General features: G+C 38.7%; 3 protein-coding genes and 1 long non-coding RNA gene across 5 annotated transcripts in view; 3 read left to right on the forward strand and 1 right to left on the reverse strand.

The window, feature by feature from the left end:
• The window catches only part of LOC796311 (zinc finger MYM-type protein 1), an 854,498-nt gene that overhangs the window by 599,016 nt on the left and 235,848 nt on the right, over positions 1-19,634 (forward strand). The gene's annotated exons all lie outside the window — the stretch shown is intronic.
• The window catches only part of LOC148682203 (uncharacterized), a 429,467-nt gene that overhangs the window by 199,171 nt on the left and 210,662 nt on the right, over positions 1-19,634 (reverse strand). The gene's annotated exons all lie outside the window — the stretch shown is intronic.
• zgc:113135 overlaps positions 1-19,634 on the forward strand; it is a 1,020,739-nt gene that overhangs the window by 140,552 nt on the left and 860,553 nt on the right. The gene's annotated exons all lie outside the window — the stretch shown is intronic.
• On the forward strand, positions 1,192-18,387 carry LOC137490870 (oocyte zinc finger protein XlCOF6-like). Of its 2 annotated transcripts, none has more exons than NM_001441787.1 (3): positions 1,192-1,242; positions 3,077-3,223; positions 11,405-18,385. In NM_001441787.1, the coding sequence occupies exon 3, from the start codon at positions 15,668-15,670 to the stop codon at positions 17,714-17,716; it is 2,049 nt and encodes a 682-aa protein (NP_001428716.1). In that variant the 5' UTR covers positions 1,192-1,242; positions 3,077-3,223; positions 11,405-15,667; the 3' UTR covers positions 17,717-18,385. The 2 variants fall into 2 exon arrangements, with proteins under 2 accessions (NP_001428716.1, XP_088505812.1); XM_088649686.1 differs by having other exon boundaries at positions 1,197-1,242; positions 3,077-5,099; positions 5,145-18,387.

Genomic DNA, 19,634 nt, shown 5'->3' on the forward strand with positions numbered 1-19,634 from the left:
AAGCTTTTAAACTGTGTACAAAGAGCTTAAATAGAGAAACACTTTACCAGCTGCAGGTTAAACCTTTGTTGAATAAATGCTGCCTTTAACCAAAAATGTTATTTCCACCCGGTCACAAATCCTTCCTGGACAGGGTGGACATGCATTCTTATTGACACTTTATTTATTTACTATTTTATTTTTAATTAGTTCATGTTTTTATGTTACAACACATACACACACACACACACACACACTACAACAGTAGATGTATGTGGACAATTAATACCTTTTGGCAACATCTGTCTCAGTATTTATAAAGGATATCCTTTAAACGTCCATATAATGAAGCTCACTGACTGTTTGAAATAAAACTACAGTCCTGAGTATTTCTACATTTAAGTGAAGATCTGTAATCTATTTATTTACAACAGTGTTATTAAGGTGTTTAACTTGAGTTGCTTCCAACATTTCCTTCACTCCTCCAATACAATGAACAATGTAAAGATTTACATTCATTAGCAAATTTAGTTTAATTTGAAGGACAATAAGTGTTTATTTTCCCATTAATTTGCATAATGATGAAACCTAATTGACAACAGAATTAGGTGGCTCAATAGTTTGCAGTATTAGTGAAAACAGAAGTTAAATACTTGAAAACTTTTACAACCCTTTTATATAAACCCTTTAATATTTCTTGTTGTATCTGTTGTTTTTCAAATGTACCTCCGTATTTAGTTTATTTAATAATCACACTGCAATAAAAATATACTTATTACTTTGAGTTTGTCCATGACAGGGTTGACACAATTTGAGGTTTGTTTGCTGCTTTTCTGTTTGCATGTTATTTGTAAAAAGTGCAGGAGCTTGACCAACAATTATTTCTTACAGCCAATTCTTAATACAACAACCGTAGTTAAATCAAAAATCTTTATTTATTCATTTTTTAATGCTTATGTCTCACTTAAAAGTTTTTTTTTTAATTTCTTTAAAATGTTCAGATTAAAGGTTTTGATCAACTTCAAATACTGAATATCTCTGTGTGTGTGTGTGTGTGTGTGTGTGTGTGTGTGAGAGAGAGAGAGAGAGAGAGAGAGAGAAAGAGAGAGCGAGCAAGTGAAAAACGATGGAGAAATGTATCAATAATTCATGACTGCAACAGTAAGTGGAAAAAAAGCTAAACAAAAAATGACTTTTATTTTGGCGTGTCGTGTGACGTCATAAGGCTGCGCCGCTCCTGCGCTGTGTTTCAACTGGAGAAAAGTTTGTTTTAAAACTTCTACACATATATAAAGCGATTGATTGTGGACTACATGTTTTTTTCAGACGCATCAAAAAATCCAGATAATGACCAGCTAGGAATAGCATATGTAATTTCAAATAGAAAAATAAATTAAGGATTTCAAACAAATTATCAGTATACTCAGGGAAAAAGTTGGCAGTAAGTTTAGCATTACAATGGGTGAAAGATGCGGGAATAAAGGAAGTTTTAGTTTGCTCAGACTGTAGTTCTGCTCTTTTAAGCATTGAAGCAAAACACTCAGACTGTAGGCAAGATTTAGCAATTGAAATATTACAAGAGTTGTATAAATTAAAAGGAGAAAAAGTAAAGGTAGTGTTCCTGATAGAGGTGAAGTTGGTTTATATTCGCAAATTCGTTCATTTAGAAGTCTCTATATTGTTTACCATGTTACTTTGAATATTTGATCGAAATTAGCATGCAACTATGACTTGAAAACAACATTAACACTGTTTATTTGACTGTAAACAATGTTGTACTTTGATAGTCATTTCGCTGTTTAGAGTTGGCAAATAATGCTTTTATGAAATTATATTATAAAGGGGAAAGTCTGAATGTGCAAATATTAAACCAACTTTACCTCTATGTGTTCATGTGGGTGCCGGCTCATGTGGGATTAAAAAAAAACTAAAGCTGCAGATAAAATGGCAAAGCAAGCTACGATGGAAGATGGAAGTGAATTACAGTAGAAGTGAAGTTAAAGCAATAATAAAAAAACAAATAATGGGGAAATGGCAGCACCAATGGGAAGCAGGAAAGAATGGAAGGCTAATGTATAATACTCAGCCACAAGTGTGTAAAGGGAAGCACTCGAGTGGAAAAATGAAAGAGGATAATATTTTATCCAGACTAAGAATTGGGCATACTGGACTTAACAGTACAATGAAGTTAATAGCAAAGCACAGAACAGGTCTATGTGAGTGTGGGAAAAATGAATCTGTTGATCATGCATTGTGAGCGGTATAAAGAAGAAAGAAGAACGTTATTGGAAGAAGTCAAGAAAGAAAGAGATTATTAGTTTACATTGAAATTTTTATTAACTCCCGAGGTAGGAAGGCATAAATGGACTGCATTGTTTAGATTTTTGAAAGACACAGGACTGATTAATAAGATATGATTATTAGAATTATTTTAATGTAAAATTATAAAGTTTAAGGCAGGGATGGAGGGAGTTATTGTCTGAACCTGACATAGTGGGAGGAGTAAGTAGAAATCAGAAGAGCTGGAGACGCAGCGCTGGCGGATGCGAAGTCTCTGTCTGAGTTAGGGGAAGGGATTATAATGGGAACAGGGTAGAGTCTCTAAATCAGGTTACAGGAAGGTGGCGGTAATGCACAAGAACTGATGCGATCCACCAAATAAAACAAAAGAAGAAGAAAAAGAACCCAATTGATTGAAGTTTCAGGTTTTTCACCCAATGCTAAATTATGTTCCTGCTGTTGACATTATTTTAACCCTTTATACAACATAGTATTATTTTACTCAGATGAATGGGGGCTATTGTTTGAATAAAGTAACAGAAATGTGTGTAATAAGTGTTTTAATGAAGGTTTAATTTATTAAATAGTATAATTTCATTCCATTCTAAGTGTACAACACTATAAGAAATGGAGTACTCGTTTTAATCAGCTCATTTGTGTCTTTTGTTTCTTGCTCGGACTTACCTGATTTCTGTTTGTTAATTACTCTCATATAGAGAAACTGTTGAAGCAAGTGTTGAAGAGAAGTTATTTTGTTTCTGTTCATTGTTTTATTTATTTTAAACAACATTTTTATTGTTTTGTTCATTTTAAACAGGATAAAGTGTCCAAACACAGAGAAAAACTGCTGAAGCGACAGATCTCCACACTGTTATAAAGATGGCGTTTATTAAAGTGGAGAGTGAAGATGTGAAGATTGAAGAAACATTCACAGTCAAACAGGAAGATCTGCAGGAACAAACAGGTTGGTTTTCATTCTCAAAGACCAACTCAGTCATTTGATCCTCATTCAGATGTATTTTAATAATAAGAACTCTAAATTAAATCCATCTTGCAGCCCTGAGTGTGCTGCCTAGTTGTTGTTTTTTTTTCAGTTTTTTTTAACATCTGACTTACAATGTTACAAGTGTAATATGTTAATATTTTTGTTCTTATCTATTTTTTTCCATAATATTTTTATTTTTCGTTTTCAGTTTGTACACATTGAAATACAACATTTTACATTTTTTTTTACAACAATAACCTTGTTGCAAAAGCAAACAAACAAACAAACAAACAAATAAAATAAATAAAAATAAAACTGTCATTTTGTCATTAATGGTAATCTGTTCAAACATGACAATTATAATCATACTAAGTACTAGGTACAGCAAATATTAGAGCACATGCACAATTAATCGAAAAAAGATTGCGATCTCGGTTCGACCCCCTAGATCAAGGGTGTTAAACTCAATCCCTTGAGGGCCGAAGCGCTGCACAGTTTAGTTCCAACCCTGCTCCAACACACTTACCTGTAGGTTTCAAACAAGCCTGAAGGACTCAATTAGTTTGATCAGGTGTGTTTAATTAGGGTTGGAACTAAATTGTGCAGAGCTGCGGCCCTTTTGGAACTGAGTTTGACACCTGTGCCCTAGATGATCTTAATCCAGCATTTCTACAATTCTGCCAATCATATTTTTAAGTTGTAAATGTTGTAATTTTTGGCAAAATGTACTTCTACTACAATACATTAATATTAGATTTTTTATATATTAACTTATTTTAAACTTAGGATTAGTATGTAAACAGTGTACTAAAATCAACTAATGTTTAAAGCATTTAAAGCACACTTTTGAAAAACACACTAATAAAAGTCTTTTGGATGTTTTTTCTGTAGTGTACTTTATTGTAGTACACTAAAAATGTATTTAAGTATTACTGGTATTTGGTATTCTTTTGTCAAGTGTACTAAAGTCCTACTGAAGTATAAACATACTTTTAATTAGTATATTTATAGTGTAAAACCATCAAACTTTTATTTAACACAAAAAATAACAATGTAGTAAAAATGTATTTGCGGGTATTTAACTGAATTTTAGATTCATTTAATTTATATGTTTTTTTCACCTGAGTGGGCTAAAAGTTCTTTCACTATCGACATTCGTACAAGGAGCGGACAGGTATTTTTTTGCGAGTTGTACAACTTCTGGCAGACGGGCCTGATTAGCAACCTAGTACGTTAGTGCGCTCTCGTGCCTGGGAACCAGTGGCTCTGCTAGTTAAATGCTAACTTGCGTTGACACACTCGCATTCTCCACCACAATTCCTTTTACATAAACTATTTCATTGAATATAGCAGAGATAGATTCTGTTGAAGGTTCTTTTGCTTTTATGTGAGCCCTCTTTTGTTGAATGATATCTAAAAAAATTATCAGATGTGTTAAAAACGAGAATGACTGAAAAGCCTATTTTATAGCTTATTATTATATTTTATATTGAACTTACCTTCTAGATTCTGTACACATGTCCCTGTCTCTAGGATGTCCGAGTTTTTTAATCCCCTCAACTATTAAGTCATGCATCTGCCGTTTCATGTCAGTTTAAAAAAAAAAAACTTGTTCTTATATTGCGAGTCAAGGATGGTTGCGATACTGCAAATGTGGTTTTAAGTGGTGTTTCTGAAGTGTTCTTGCACTGAATCCAGCAATGCTTTTTTCATTGTTTTAACTCCGGGTACACTGTCGCATTCCTTGATGAGTAACCTTTTTAGAGTCTCGAGAAGGGGGATAATATCAGCAGCAGACGCATCCTCTTTGCTAATCTCTTTAGTTATTTGTTCAAAAGGAGAGAAGTGCAGTAACGCTTTCCATCAGTGCCCACTGCTGCACAGTGAGAGTGACTGGTAGCTCGTAATCTGCAGCATAAGCTCTATTGTGACTGAACAGACTGTATACGGGAAGAAGCAAGCTGTTAGTGCTTAAAGTGACCAACAATCTTTCGGCGCATACAGACCAATTCTGTCACACTTCTTTGGCTTAAAATGCCTTCGTTGACAGCCAACTGGAGGGAATGCACCATGCAGGGCAAACTCATAATCTCACGGTCCGTCATGGCTTTAGCCATGTTCCACCACAGCGTGCACTCTTGATCTGTCAATTTTTCATTTTCGTAACATATCAGTGAAAGCTTAAGAAATCGGCATTGCAGTGCGAGATCTGGTAAATTCTTGTAAATGAAGCAAGTCTTTAAGTTTAAAATCACAATCAATCCACTGCGCAGTGACACCAAGCATACTAGTAGGGCTTACATCTGAAGACCAAATATCTGGTGAAACTCATCGCAGAGTCGTTATGAAGCAGCTTGTGAGCGTGATCAGCCACGTGGCTGTATATCTCCGGTAAGCAGATGTCAACGAAATAACGCAGACTTGATAAAGTGTATCGAGGCTCAAGATGTCTTACCAGTCACTGAAATCCAGTGTCTTCTTCTACAGAGAATGGCTGGTCGTCAAGCGTAATAAATTTAATTACTTTGTGAGTAATTTCACTTGCTTTCGTGCTGTCAGATTTTAATTTTCAGGCGCTGTCAAAAACTTGCGTGATAGAGGGAGTTTGGCATTTAACTTTTGCAGCTAAAGCGGCCTCTGCTTTAGCTTTAAGGAGCTCTTCATATTCCTTTGCATGTCAGCATTTAAGGTGTGTAATCAAATTAGTTGTGTTAAAATGTTTAACTGAAGTTCCACCTCGTTAAATTTTTGCTGTGCGTAGCTTACAAATTGCAGTTTTGTCCTCATTGTGACCTACTTCAAAGTAATTCCAGACAAGAGACATCTTTACACACACCGCATCACATTCCCACCTAACTTCATTGACAGGATATATCGGCACTGATCCTCGAATATTTTTTAAAAATCGTCCGATTGCGGGGGGAAAGCTTATATCGACCGATACCGGTTGTTCGATACATCTGTGCATCTCTAAAATAAACAAATAAATAAACAAATAAATTAAATAACAAACAGTGAGAACCAGGAAAGTTTTGTCTTAGTCAAAAATAATAATATAAATTATAATAAACACTTTGTACTTTTCACACACAAACAGCAGTATCAACAACAAAACAAACAATATAACAATAATCACAATGAAACACAAATCCCTCAGCACTAACTACGGGGAGAAAACAAAACAAGAGACACAAAATGAATGAGAATCCTCTTCCTTTATACTCTCACCCATTTCCTTTTTTGCCATGCCATGGGTGAAGACCAATGAAACAATGTTGACTGTTATCACAGAAAACCCCAACAATCATAAATGAATGATTATATGCTGTCATGGCTTTGCAATCAAAAAAATGTTGTTATAATAGAGGCCAAAAGAAGAAAACCATGAATATAACGAAAAGTAAATTTGGCCAAGTAAGTTTGGCCAAATTAAGCCTCAAAATCACCACAGAATGGATAAAAATGACCCAACAGCAAGGCAAAGGTGCACATTCCAGCCTTTATGACGATGCTGTACAGGTATATCTCATGTCTGTGAGGCAAATATTCAGCTGTTTGTTCTGCTGTTACCCCAGAACTTTTTTTTCTGATGTGTTTACGAGTTAGGCACAGAATGAACAAGTATTCCCTGTCTGCTTTACAAATTTTAGAAAAAACATTTTGTCATAATTATGATTATAAATGAATAAAATAGGCCATTTACAGCTTTCAAATCTGTGTCTTATCAATATGACTCACTGCCAGAATGACCACTCAATCAAGACTGCCATTTGCGGAAGCTATCCAGGCCCTTTCGGTCCTCCACCAACAACAACATGAGACGCTGGTGGAACTGAAGAACATCCAGGAACAGCGTTTCCAAGAAGGCTTGGACGGTATCTAAATTTTGATACCGTCAAACCGCCTCCATATATTACCCTGGTATCCGGTATTACTGGCGTAATAAAAAAAATTATGACGTAAGGCTCAGACAGCATTACTAAACTGTTAGCTTGTGCCTAAACCATTCAGAAACTGAATACCTTATATGCGACCTTAGGCTCGCGGTCACCTGTTTGTCTTGTTTGTATTCTTCTGTGCGGGACACTCCTCTCATTCGCACGCACACACACAGAGAGAGAGAGAAAGAGAGCGCGCCAATCGATGCACAGCACTTTCAATAATAATAATAATGATTTATTCAGAAAATTCAATGATGATTTACAGCAGCGGGAATGCAGAGAGCTGTAATCGGGCCATAAAAATTAGGCACGATGAAGCCTGAGCCTGACAGGTACATTTTGATTGACAGCTTTATAAAGCCCGAACCCGTTTACAGACGACATTATACAAATGTGCTCATGCACACAGCTCTATTGCCTTTTTTTTAAAGAATGAGTCATTTATATGTTTTAACATAATTTATTCGTAACAAACGTAGACTATATGCCACTAGGAAGTTGGAACAAAAAAATAAAGTACGTCCTCTGTAACTTAGGTATACATACCCTTAGCCATTAAATTGGCTAACACCAATGAAAAGAAATCTTGCTTAACAAATCAAATTAAAATAAACTCTAAATGATGACGGGTATTTTGGCAATAACGAAATTAAGATAAAGGCTGTGCAAGATTTGTTTTGCCACTTCTCTTCACAATCTGGCATTAAGGTGAAGCTGAATTTTGAAAGAATTTTGCCAAGCCTGTATACTCTGTCTACATTATGGTTATATGGTTTTATTAATATTCATTTATAATATAAAAATCCTTTACTCACCAAGATTAGGCTAAGTGTTTTTGTGGAGGAACATTATTAAATCCACAAGCTTTAGCGCAGTCCTGCTTTCATGGGGTCCAGCAGCACTGAACACCGTTTCACTGCTACTCCTACAGGCCGAGATGCAGAGTTCTGATCTGGCTAACTTTGCAAGTTTTGGGTAGGATTGTTTTGTTTTGACCGCCGTCAAAATTTGCTTTTTTACTACTTCGTTATCATTTGCTTCACCTTTTGCAGGGATGGATTTTGATTTTTTCGGGTCCCTCCGGGTTTGGGCAAAGATTTTCAGCTCTAATGCAGACCTCTAGTTCATATTTACCACGTGACATCTCCCTTCTGTTCAGTCGAAACTGGAAATACTGCCAAACTGCAGGTCACTTTGGAGCCCGACTCGTCACCTCACCTCTCCTCTTCCCTCCCCCTCTCTCTCACTCTCCCCCTCCCTCTCTCCTCCAAACTGTCCTATGCTGACAATCACACATACGTTTTTGTAGGCATTAAATAAAGGATATTTAATATTTTATGATCCAAGTCCTCATGGAGGCCCAGCGGGAGGACCGAGAGCAAATCTGGAGTCTGCTGTCCCAGGAGATCCGGCCTTCTCCGACATCTGCCGCCCACCCTCACAATTTCGGGGGAAAAAGCATAGAGTAGAGTTAGCAGTTAACCTGCACCTCAAACACCCGCTAATTCTGGGAACTAATTGGCCTGGATTTAATAGATTATTGGGAGTCTTATGTGCGGGTGTTTCTTGGAAGAAGAAATCACCGGATAGGGGGCGTGTCGCTCAGCTCGGGGAATCCCAGGCGGTGACGTAACGCGCTGACTCGGGAAGGGCTGGGAATTTCCCAGTGTAAGGACTTTCCCTTGGAGCAGTGGCGTGATGATACGCTAAAAAATGCACTCAAAAGAGTGCAGGTTATTGATAGGAAAATCCTCCAGCCTGATCGACCCCTCTCCTACCCGTATTTTGTGGTTATTAATGATAGGGTGTATCGAGTGACCCAAGACACTCAAACAAAAGAAGATACAACCCAGTTATTAGTACCAAAGAACCGCCGGGAAATGCTTTTTCAGGCAGCTCATTCTAATCCTATGGTCGGATATTTAGGTCAGGCGGCCACACTAATTCGCCTCATGACCCGATTCTTTTGGCCAGGCATTCACGGTGACGTCAGCAGATGGTGCACTGCGTGCCGTAAATGTCAGTTGGTAAATCCACCGGCCACCACAAAAGCGCCGTTGCGCCCATTACCAATTATGGAGATCCCCTTCGAGAGAATTGGTATGGATCTCATCGGGCCATTAGAGCAATCCGCACGTGGGCACCGGTTTGCATTAGTTCTGTTGGATTATGCAACCCGATACCCGGAAGCAGTGGCGCTCCGTAACATCTCAGCAAAGAGTGTTGCGGAGGCGCTGTTTCGGATAATCTTCCGAGTAGGAATCCCCAAGGAGATTCTCACGGATCAAGGCACCGCGTTCATGTCAGGCACGATGCGCGAGCTTTACAGATTATTGGCCGTTAAATCTATTCACACCAGCGTCTATCACCCACAAACAGACGGGCTGGTGGAAAGATTTAATCTCACGCTTAAATCAATGATCTGTAAATTTGTTCAGGAGGATGTGAAAAATTGGGATAAGTGGTTGGAGCCTTTATTATTTGCTGTGCGGGAGGTTCCCCAAGCCTCCACGGGGTTTTCCCTATTCAAGCTTCTCTACGGCAGACAGCCCAGAGGGGTTTTGGATGTTGTTAGAGAGGCTTGGGAGGACGAGCCTTCAAAAAGTAAAAATGAAACTCAATATATCCTGGACCTTAGAGCAAAACTCCACACACTGGGGCGGCTCTCTACAGAGAATTTGCTTAAGGCCCAGGATGACCAACGCCGGCGATATGATAAGGGCACTAAACTTCTTAAATTTTCACAGGGAGATAAAGTACTTGTACTGCTACCCACTTCCAGCTCTAAATTAATCGCCAAGTGGCAAGGGCCGTTTGTGGTCACACGACGAGTCAGTGATATCGATTACGAGGTGGTCGAACGCTCTGGTTACGGGGGGCGATCATCTCTCAGCAAGCCAGCTCCTCGACATCCGGCACCTCCAACGTGAGTACTCAGACGTGTTTTCGCCCCTGCCTGGTCGTACTAACCTGATCCAGCACCATATCGAGACTGAACCGGGCGTGGTCGTTAGGACCTGGCCGTATTGCCTACCTGAACACAAGAAAAAAGTGATTCAGGAAGAATTGAGTAATATGTTGAAAATGGGAGTAGTAGAAGAATCCCACAGCGACTGGGCCAGCCCGATTGTCTTAGTACCTAAGACAGACGGCTCGGTCCGGTTCTGTGTGGATTATTGCAAGGTGAATGCTGTGTCGAAATTTGACGCTTAACCAATGCCGCGTATTGACGAGTTGCTCGAACGGTTAGGTGCTGCTCAATATTACTCGACATTGGATTTAACAAAGGACTATTGGCAGATCCCCTTATCTCCAATATCCCGCGAAAAAAACAGCCTTCACTACGCCGTTTGGATTGCACCAATTTGTGATGCTTCCGTTCGGGCTGTTCGGGGCACCGGCAACGTTTCAGCACCTAATGTATAAAATACTCGGCCCTCACACAGCATATGCCGCTGCTTATTTAGACTACATCATCATTTACAGTATTGGCAGCGGCATATGCAACATCTGAGAGCGGTATTGTCAGCTCTGAGACGGGCCGGGCTCACGGCCAACCCACGGAAGTGTGCAATTGGGCGAGTGGAGGTAAGGTATCTGGGAGAGTATGTGGAGATGTAAGCGTGATCGAACACCCAATAAGGGGGGAGAGCATGCTAGGAGCCCGGCGGCTAATCAGCAGGTCAATAAGAAATGATAAATAACACCTGTCTTTCTAGTGAATGGGCCGGAGAGACTCCCTTCTTAAGGAGAACAGGAGGAGCAGTCGGGAGTGGAGAGAGCACACACATGCACAGACACAGCCTGCAAGTGGTGTGCATTAAATAATAAAATATATTGCTTACCTGATATCACCGACCCTGTCTTCTTCTTCCCACACAACAACGAACTTTACTACAATGACCAAAATTACTTTTGTGATCAATTATGTAAGAAACGCTGAAAACAGGACACTTTCAATTTACCATAACTTCTATGTTAAGCGGCTTTGACACAGTTTACATTGTAAAAGCACTAGATATATAAAGATGAATTGAATTGAATCATCTTAAATGTGTACATGTTAATGGACCAAACAAAATATGATCTGATTTATTTTACATTTAATGTGCATCAAAATTACAGTGTGTGTAGCCAATGTTTCCAGTGTCTTTCCACTTTTCAGCTTTTGATGAGAGTTTTTAAGACTTAATGAAAACTAATGTTTTATTTATTTCAGACCTAATTGAAGAGAATGAGGGGATTAAGAGGAGAAACATCATGTCAAAATTGAGGAAAAAAATCATTTACAGACTGAAGTTATTTTAAAAAGGAGGGACAAGAATTGTTTCACCTGCACTCAGTGTGGAAAGAGTTTTGGAAGAAAAGACGATCTTAAGATTCACATGAGGATCCACACTGGAGAGAAAACATTCACATGCACTCAGTGTGGGAAGAGTTTCAGCCAATCATCAAACCTTAATTTACACATGATGATTCACACTGGAGAGAAACCATTCACATGCACTTAGTGTGGGAAGAGTTTCATCCACTCATCATCCCTTAATCAACACATGAGGATCCACACTGGAGAAAAAACATTCACATGCACTCAGTGTGGGAAGAGTTTCATCCACTCATCATCCCTTAATCAACACATGAGGATCCACACTGGAGAAAAACCATTCTCATGCACTCAGTGTGGGAAGAGTTTTGACTGCTCATCACATCTTAATAAACACATGAGGGTCCACACTGGAGAGAAACCATTCACATGCACTCAGTGTGGGAAGAGTTTCAGCCAATCATCATCCCTTAATAAACACATAAGGAACCACACTAGAGAGAAACCATTCACATGCACTCAGTGTGGGAAAAGTTTCAGCCAATCATCATTCCTTAATCTACACATGATGATTCACACTGGAGAGAAACCATTCTCATGCACTCAGTGTGGGAAGAGTTTTGACTGCTCATCACACCTTAATAAACACATGAGGGTCCACACTGGAGAGAAATCATTCACATGCACTCAGTGTGGGAAGAGTTTCATCAACTCATCATCCCTTAATCAACACATGAGGATCCACACTGGAGAGAAACCATTCACATGCACTTCATGTGGGAAGAGATTCAGCCGATCATCATCCCTTAAAAAACACATGAGGATCCACACTAGAGAGAAAACATTCATATGCACTCAGTGTGGGAAGAGTTTTAGCCAATCATCATTCTTTAATCTACACATGATGATTCACACTGGAGAGAAACCATTTCCATGCTCTCAGTGTGGGAAGAGTTTCATCCGCTCATCATCCCTTAATCTACACATGATGATCCACACTGGAGAAAAAAAACCTTTCACCTGCACTCAGTGTGGGAAGAGATTCATCCACTCATCATCCCTTAATCAACACATGAGGATGCACACTGGAGAGAAACCATTCACATGCACTCAGTGTGGGAAGAGTTTTGACTGCTCATCACACCTTAATAAACACATGAGGGTCCACACTGGAGAGAAACCATTCACATGCACTCAGTGTGCGAAGAGTTTCAGCCAATCATCATCCCTTAATCTACAAATGAAGAGCCACACTGGAGAGAAACTATTCACTTGCACTTAAGCCGCGGTCACACTGGACTTTTCTCCCATAGACTTCCTCTCATACAAACATGAAGGCTTCAGACTGGAAATACAAGTTTGTGCGTCAAGTTTTGCAGTTCACTGCCTTAAAAAGTTCAAGCTTGGTGAACTCTGACCTGCGAAATCACATCACCTGACTGTGTAGGACCAATTGAAGATCAAAACAAAACCTCTCTGGACAGAAATTTAAAATATGGACCAATCGCTCACTTTTTTTAATGTCTAATCATCTTGTTTAATCCCGTCCCTTTTTGCAGTGCTGTACAACAGAGTTTTGCTTGCTCAAACTCTAATGTGACCGCAGCTTCGGTGTGGGATGAGTTTCAGCAACTTCTCAGACCTTAATCAGAATCAGACTGAGCTTTATTGCCAGGTATGTTCGCACATACAAGGAATTTATTTTCGTGACAGAGCTTCTACAGTGCAACAGAATTATAGAGACAGGACAATAAGCAGATAATAAATATATATAAAAAAACAGTAAGTAGTGAATGCAAATATTCAAATAGACAAGTGTATGTAGAGCTATATTACTATTACTATATTCCTATATACAACGTTATATGTGCAACTGTATGTGCAAATTGGCATGTAAAGTGTGTTGTTAAAAAGTGTAAATGTGAGTGTATAGCAAGTAGTGATGTTGGTTCCACAGTTATTATTATCAAGTGTTCGTGAGATGGATTGCCTGAGGGAAGAAACTGTTTTTGGGTTGGGCTGTTCTGGTGCGCATTGCTTTGTATCGTCAACCAGATGTTAAAAGTTCAAAGAGGCAGTGTGCTGGGTGTGAGGGGTCCAGAGTAATTTTTGCAGCCCTTTTGCTCGCTCTGGATAAGTACTTCAGGAGTTTGACAGAGGAGTCCTTTGAAGTGCAGTCATTCATGTACAGGGAGAAGAGCAATGGGGAAAGAACACACCTCTAGGGGGTGCCAGTGCTGATTGTGCAGATACTGGATGAGAATTTTCCCAGCTTCACCAGCTGCTGCCTGCCCGTTAGGGAACTGTTGATCCACTGACAGACAGAGGTGGGCACAGAGAGCGGAGTTATTTTGGGCAGGATAAGTTTTGGAATGATAGTGTTAAAAGCCGAGCTGAAGTCAACAAACAAGATCCTCACATAGGCCTGGGCCTGTCTAGGAGTTGCAGAACATAATGCAGTCATATATTGACTGCATCATTCACAGACCTGTTTGCTCTGTAGTCAAACTGAAGAGAGTCCAGTGAGGGTTCAGTGATGTCCTTCAGGTGGGCCAGCACTAGTTTTTCAAAAGACTTCGTGACCACCGATGTCAGCGCCACCGGTCTGTAGACATTTAGTCCTCTAAGTTTAGGTTTCTTTGGGATGGGGATGATGGTGGAGCGTTTGAGGCAGAAGAGCACATCACACAGCTCAAGTGATCTCTGTTGAAGATCAGGGTGAAGATGGGGACCAGTTGGTCAGCACAGGATTTTAAACAGGCTGGTGTTATAAAATCTGGGCCTGTTGCTTCTTTCCTCTTGTTTCCTGAAGACCTGGCACACATAATCTTCACTGAACTGAAGTGCAGGTATGGGGGAGACGGGGGTGATGGAGGTGTTAATAGTGGCGTGAAGAGCAGTTCAGAGTGGGTATGGGGGTTTTTCTTAAACCAGCAGTAAAACTCATTCAGGTTGTTTGCAAGTCATTTGTTGTCTACAGTGCTGGGAGATGGTGTCTTGTAGTTTGTGATGTTTTTTAAGCTTTTCCACACGGATGCTGAGTCGCTGGTAGAGAACTGTCTCCTTGGTTTCTCAGAACGTGACGTGGTTGTCTAACTTTTACAGTGAACCACGGTTTGTCGGTGTATGTGAGTTGAGTCCTGGGAGGAATGCACCGGTCTTCACAGAAAATGATATAAGATGTTATAGTCTCTGTGAGCTCATCCAGATCGTTTGCAGCAGCTTCAAAAACACTCCAGTCAATGAGGTCGAAAAAAACACATGAAGACCCACACTGGAGAGAAACTATTCACATGCACTCAGTGTGGGAAGAGTTTCAACTGATCAGCAAACCTTAATGAACACATAAAGATCCACACTGGTGTGAAAGAGTATATGTGCTTTGAGTGTGAGAAGACTTTTATTACACCTCCAAATTTAAAACCACACCAGACGATTCACACTGGAGAGACTGTACAAGTGTTCAAACTGTGACAAGAGGTTTAATCAGTTAACACATCTGAAAACACAAAAGAGGATTCACACTGGAGAGAAACCGTACAGATCTGATCAGTGTCTACAGAGTTTCGCTCATTCGAAGAAACACATGGACAAAAAGTTTCACACGTCATGAACGCAGCAAAACATTTTCTCATTACACAGGATTTTTCATGTCTAAATAATGTTTAAAAAGGCTGAGTGACGGTATACTGTTTTCCAACTCTGCAGTAGGTGGGGTTGTAAATGTGTTGCGCTCCTCGAGTTTACTGTAAACACAATGATGGCGCCTAAGAGAAGAACAGTTTCATAAACATCTAGCAAACAGCACCTCTGCGGATACATCTGTGCTCCACTCTCCAGTGTATTTATGTAGCTAATGTTGTGGATACTGTTCTCTGTCTGACTCCGTGAATGAGAAACAAATCACTGGAAAGACACCGCACATTAAAAAAGGTGGAGCTCCAGGACAGCTAGTTTGCTGCATACTGGGGCCCCTCGTTTAGAAAGCCCATTCAATTGTCCTGAGTTGCATCTTTTAATAGTAAAGTTTCCTTACTTTTAGGTTCAAGATTTTTTCTAGTTTACTACATTCACTTTAAGTAGAACACAAACTTGATTAATATTTTATGATTTAGGCAGAGCGACAGGTATTAAGTTTTATAATATTAAGACACTTTGATGGAAAGGGAAAATAAGACAGCAGTATTACTAAGTCTGGATGCCGAAAAAGCCTTTGATCGGGTCAACTGGGAATTTCTTTACCAAACTTTGGTTAGATTCGGCTTCAATAAACATTTTGTAAATATAATTAGATCTCTTTACCAACAACCTACAGCTAAAATAAAAATTAATGGGTCATTATCTCCATCGTTTAGTTTACAAAGAGGAACTAGACAGGGCTGTTGCCTTAGTCCCACATTATTTGCTGTTTATATTGAACCCCTGGCCCAGGCAATCCGTCAACATGAACAAATACAAGGCATTACAATAGGACATAAAGACCATTTAATTAGTTTATTTGCAGACGATGTCTTGATCCATTTAACAGATCCTGAGACTTCCCTCCCTGTACTGATGGAGTTCCTCGACGAATTTAACTTCTTTGCTGGGTACAAACTAAATATTGCGAAGACACAACTTTTGTCATTTAATTACAAACCTTCTGAGGAAATCAGACATAGATATAATTTAAAATGGGACATGAAAGAAATAAAATATTTAGGGGTGATTATTACAAAAAACCTGAGTAGTCTGTACGGTGCAAACTATAATGTGATTAACCAGAGTATTAAAAGCGATATGGAACGGTGGTCTACCTACCCATTGGATTTTGCTAGTAAGATAAACGTCATCAAAACAAACATATTACCTAGACTACTATACCTATTTCAAGCCCTGCCAATAGAGATACCTAAACATCAGTTTATAATCTGGAACAAACTTATTTCCAGGTTTATTTGGGATGGAAAGAAGCCTAGAATAAGATACACAACACTCCAGTTGTCCAAGCAAAAAGGAGGAATGGCCCTGCCGAATCTCAAAGATTATTTTTACGCAGCTCAGTTCCGTCCACTTTTTCTTTGGTGTAACAACAATTATTTTGCCAGATGGAAAGAAATTGAGACATATACGGCGGGTTATCAGATTCAGTCAATTCTTGGAGAAAAAGAAATCCCTTCGGTAGTCAAAAGTCAATTGGATTCAATAACCTCTGGAGCAGTGGAGTTTTGGTTTGAGTTTACTAGACAATTTAAATTAAGCAAAGACCAAAAAGTTCTTCGATGGATAGCCTTTGACACTCAATTTAAACCAGGTGAAAGCGACGCCACATTTAAGCAATGGGCAACAAAAGGCATTAGTGCAATATGTACAGTATTGGAAAACAAGGAATTACAGACTTTCCAAACACTCAAAGAAAAACTTTCTCTTACTAATCGAGACTTATTTAGGTTTATACAATTCAGAGATTATTTTTACAGAGAAATAAAAATGGAAACGTCACACGAAATTAGCCCAGTTGTAAAGATTATGATGAATGCTTACAAATCAGATAGTAAATGTGCAAAAATAATCTCTAGTTTTTACGTAAGTATTATGGAAAGTAAGACCAACTCAACATTATACCTTAAATCAAGGTGGGAAAAAGAATTGAATGTAGAAATTCTACCAGAGGTATGGTTAGATATGTGCGAAATTCAACATTCCTCCACAAGCTCACAACAACTGAGGGTATTCAATTGGAAGAATTTGGTACGATTCTTTATAACACCTAAAATCAGCAGTAAAGCTTCTTCTACACCCCAGCAATGTTGGAGAGAATGTGGCTGCTTAGAAGCACACCATACACACATTTTTTGGGGATGCGAAAAACTGAAGCCATTTTGGAATGATGTGCACTTAACCTTAACAAAGGTGCTTGGGTATGAGATTCCATTTACATGTATTGTCCTGTACTTGGGTCATATTTCACTGGTTACACTTCAGGAGGATCGATACCTGGTAAAAATACTCCTTACAGCAGCCAGGAAAACCATAACCAGAAGCTGGTATAAGCCTGATTCACCTAAACAACAACAATGGCTTGATGTAATTCAGGAAATAAGGACATTGGAACATATGACTGGTGTGTTACGTTTGAAGGTGGACTTGTATGCCAAAAGATGGCAAAAATGGATAATTTACATTGACAAATCATTAGGGACTGGCTCTCAGACTGTACTCGCTTAAGTTTCAGACATATAAGTCAACTGTGCCTATTCTTATGTACCCAATTGCCTTCCTTTTTGTATAAACCATGTTTTTTTTTTTTTTCTCTTTTTATTTACTTATTTATTTTTCTACAGTATTCTTAACACAGGCTCTGTTTCTATCTTATTTTATTTATTTATCTATTATTGTTTTGTTGTTGTTGTTTTTTTTTTATTGTTCTAGTTATTTGCTTGTTATTGAAATGGCTTGTCAAATCTGACTCAAATTAGCCTTTTCTACTATTTGTAATATTGCATTTGATTGTAATCAATTATGACCTACTAAAAAATCAATAAAAATTAAAGTTAAAAAAAAAAAGACACTTTGATGATCCAAGGACTCCAGATTGGAGTTTGTGGTAAATCCTGATTGGATGCCTATTTACTCATTAATGGATATATAAAAGTTGTTTAGCTAGCTAACCCAGGACGCTATGACTACTCGGAAGTCCTCATGTCAAGACCTGCCATCTCATTGATTCTTTAACCTTATGGTTTTGTTTTGCATTACTTATATTATGTAGTTAAAGTGTTGTTGTGATTTATATCCTAAGTTCTTTATCTTCATTATTATCCCTAGACATTTGTTGGTTGCTTTGATTAATTGTTCTATGAGTTACATTTTATAATAAATAATTTGCGTTCAGGCTATTTTGTTGGCTCATCTCTCTTTTATCTTTAATGACTCAAACAGGCGGGTCATAACACTTTGTAAAATGTGTCCCGTTGTATCCGAGATCTTGTCCTTTCAGTGAGGACCATAGGTGAGAGTAGGAACGTAGATTGAGCAGTAAATAAAGAGTAAAGAATATTAGTAAAGTAATAAGTAAAGAATATTACCTTTCATCTCAGCTCCTTTACCACAACAGACAATCACATCAACTGCATTATTGCTGCCGCTGCACCGATCCATCTTTTAATCTCACATTCCGTTCCTCATAAAAAAGGACTCCCCTTCAAACAAGATGGCCACCTTTTTCCAGTCAAATTCTGACTTAGAGGAGCTGTTTCTTTCCCTGTCATGTCACACTCAGCAGCAAACTGTCCCACTGCATGCTGAAGGTTATTATTAAAATGATTTATACTTTTGAGATCAGCATCGAAAATAACATTTACAAAATGAAATGAATAAGTGATGTTTTATAAACAAATTTCGGTAGGAGCATGATTAGTGTTTGACGAGGCTAATTCATCACACACACAATCATTCTATTATCCAATCAGCTCAAGAGCAAACCCCTATAAATAGTCAAACACGTCATACCTCTGTTTTCTCTCGACTTCAGCGTTGGCACATGTTGGAGAAAAGGAATTTATTTTTATTATTGGTTTTATTATTTTTTATTAGAAAAATGTTTAGACTAACAACAGATTAATCAATCTTTCTCTTTTGTATTATAAAACATCTTGACCAGACAAACTTCCTTTTTTTTACTGTGCTGCATACTTTTTAGAAGAACTGCTGACAAGTGGAAAAGCAGAATAAGAATAAATTGAGGGTGGGGGCCTTTGTTCCAGAACTATAGTCTAGACATGTCACAAGTTGTCCTGATGCTTGTAGAAGTTGTGAAATATATTAAAGATGCACGGAAGTGTTCAGTTTTGGTATGTAGAGAAAGGTTACAGAAAGAGGAAGTAATGTCCAGGGGTTGCAAAGAGCCAAGGGACTGCAGAATGACTGATAAGTGACGTTAAACCAAAACTCCACCTGTTAAGGTCAGAAGGTAAATCAGGATTTAGCAGAAGATTGTCTCAAGTAGGGAAGGTATTACTGTAAATGGTGTTTAACTCTTGAAAGGTCTCCTCATCAGCTCGGCTAGCTCAGTTGGTAGAGCATGAGACCCTTAATCTCAGGGTCGTGGGTTCGAGCCCCACGTTGGGTGTTTCTGTTGCCTCTC

Source organism: Danio rerio, chromosome 4 (assembly GCF_052040795.2).
Source record: "Danio rerio strain M-AB ecotype USA chromosome 4, GRCz13ab, whole genome shotgun sequence".
Classification (NCBI taxonomy): Eukaryota; Metazoa; Chordata; class Actinopteri; order Cypriniformes; family Danionidae; genus Danio; species Danio rerio.

Coding starts and splice junctions, on each gene's coding strand:
- LOC137490870 (NM_001441787.1), top strand. CDS start 15,668: ATGGAAAGGGAAAATAAGACAGCAGTATTACTAAGTCTGGATGCCGAA.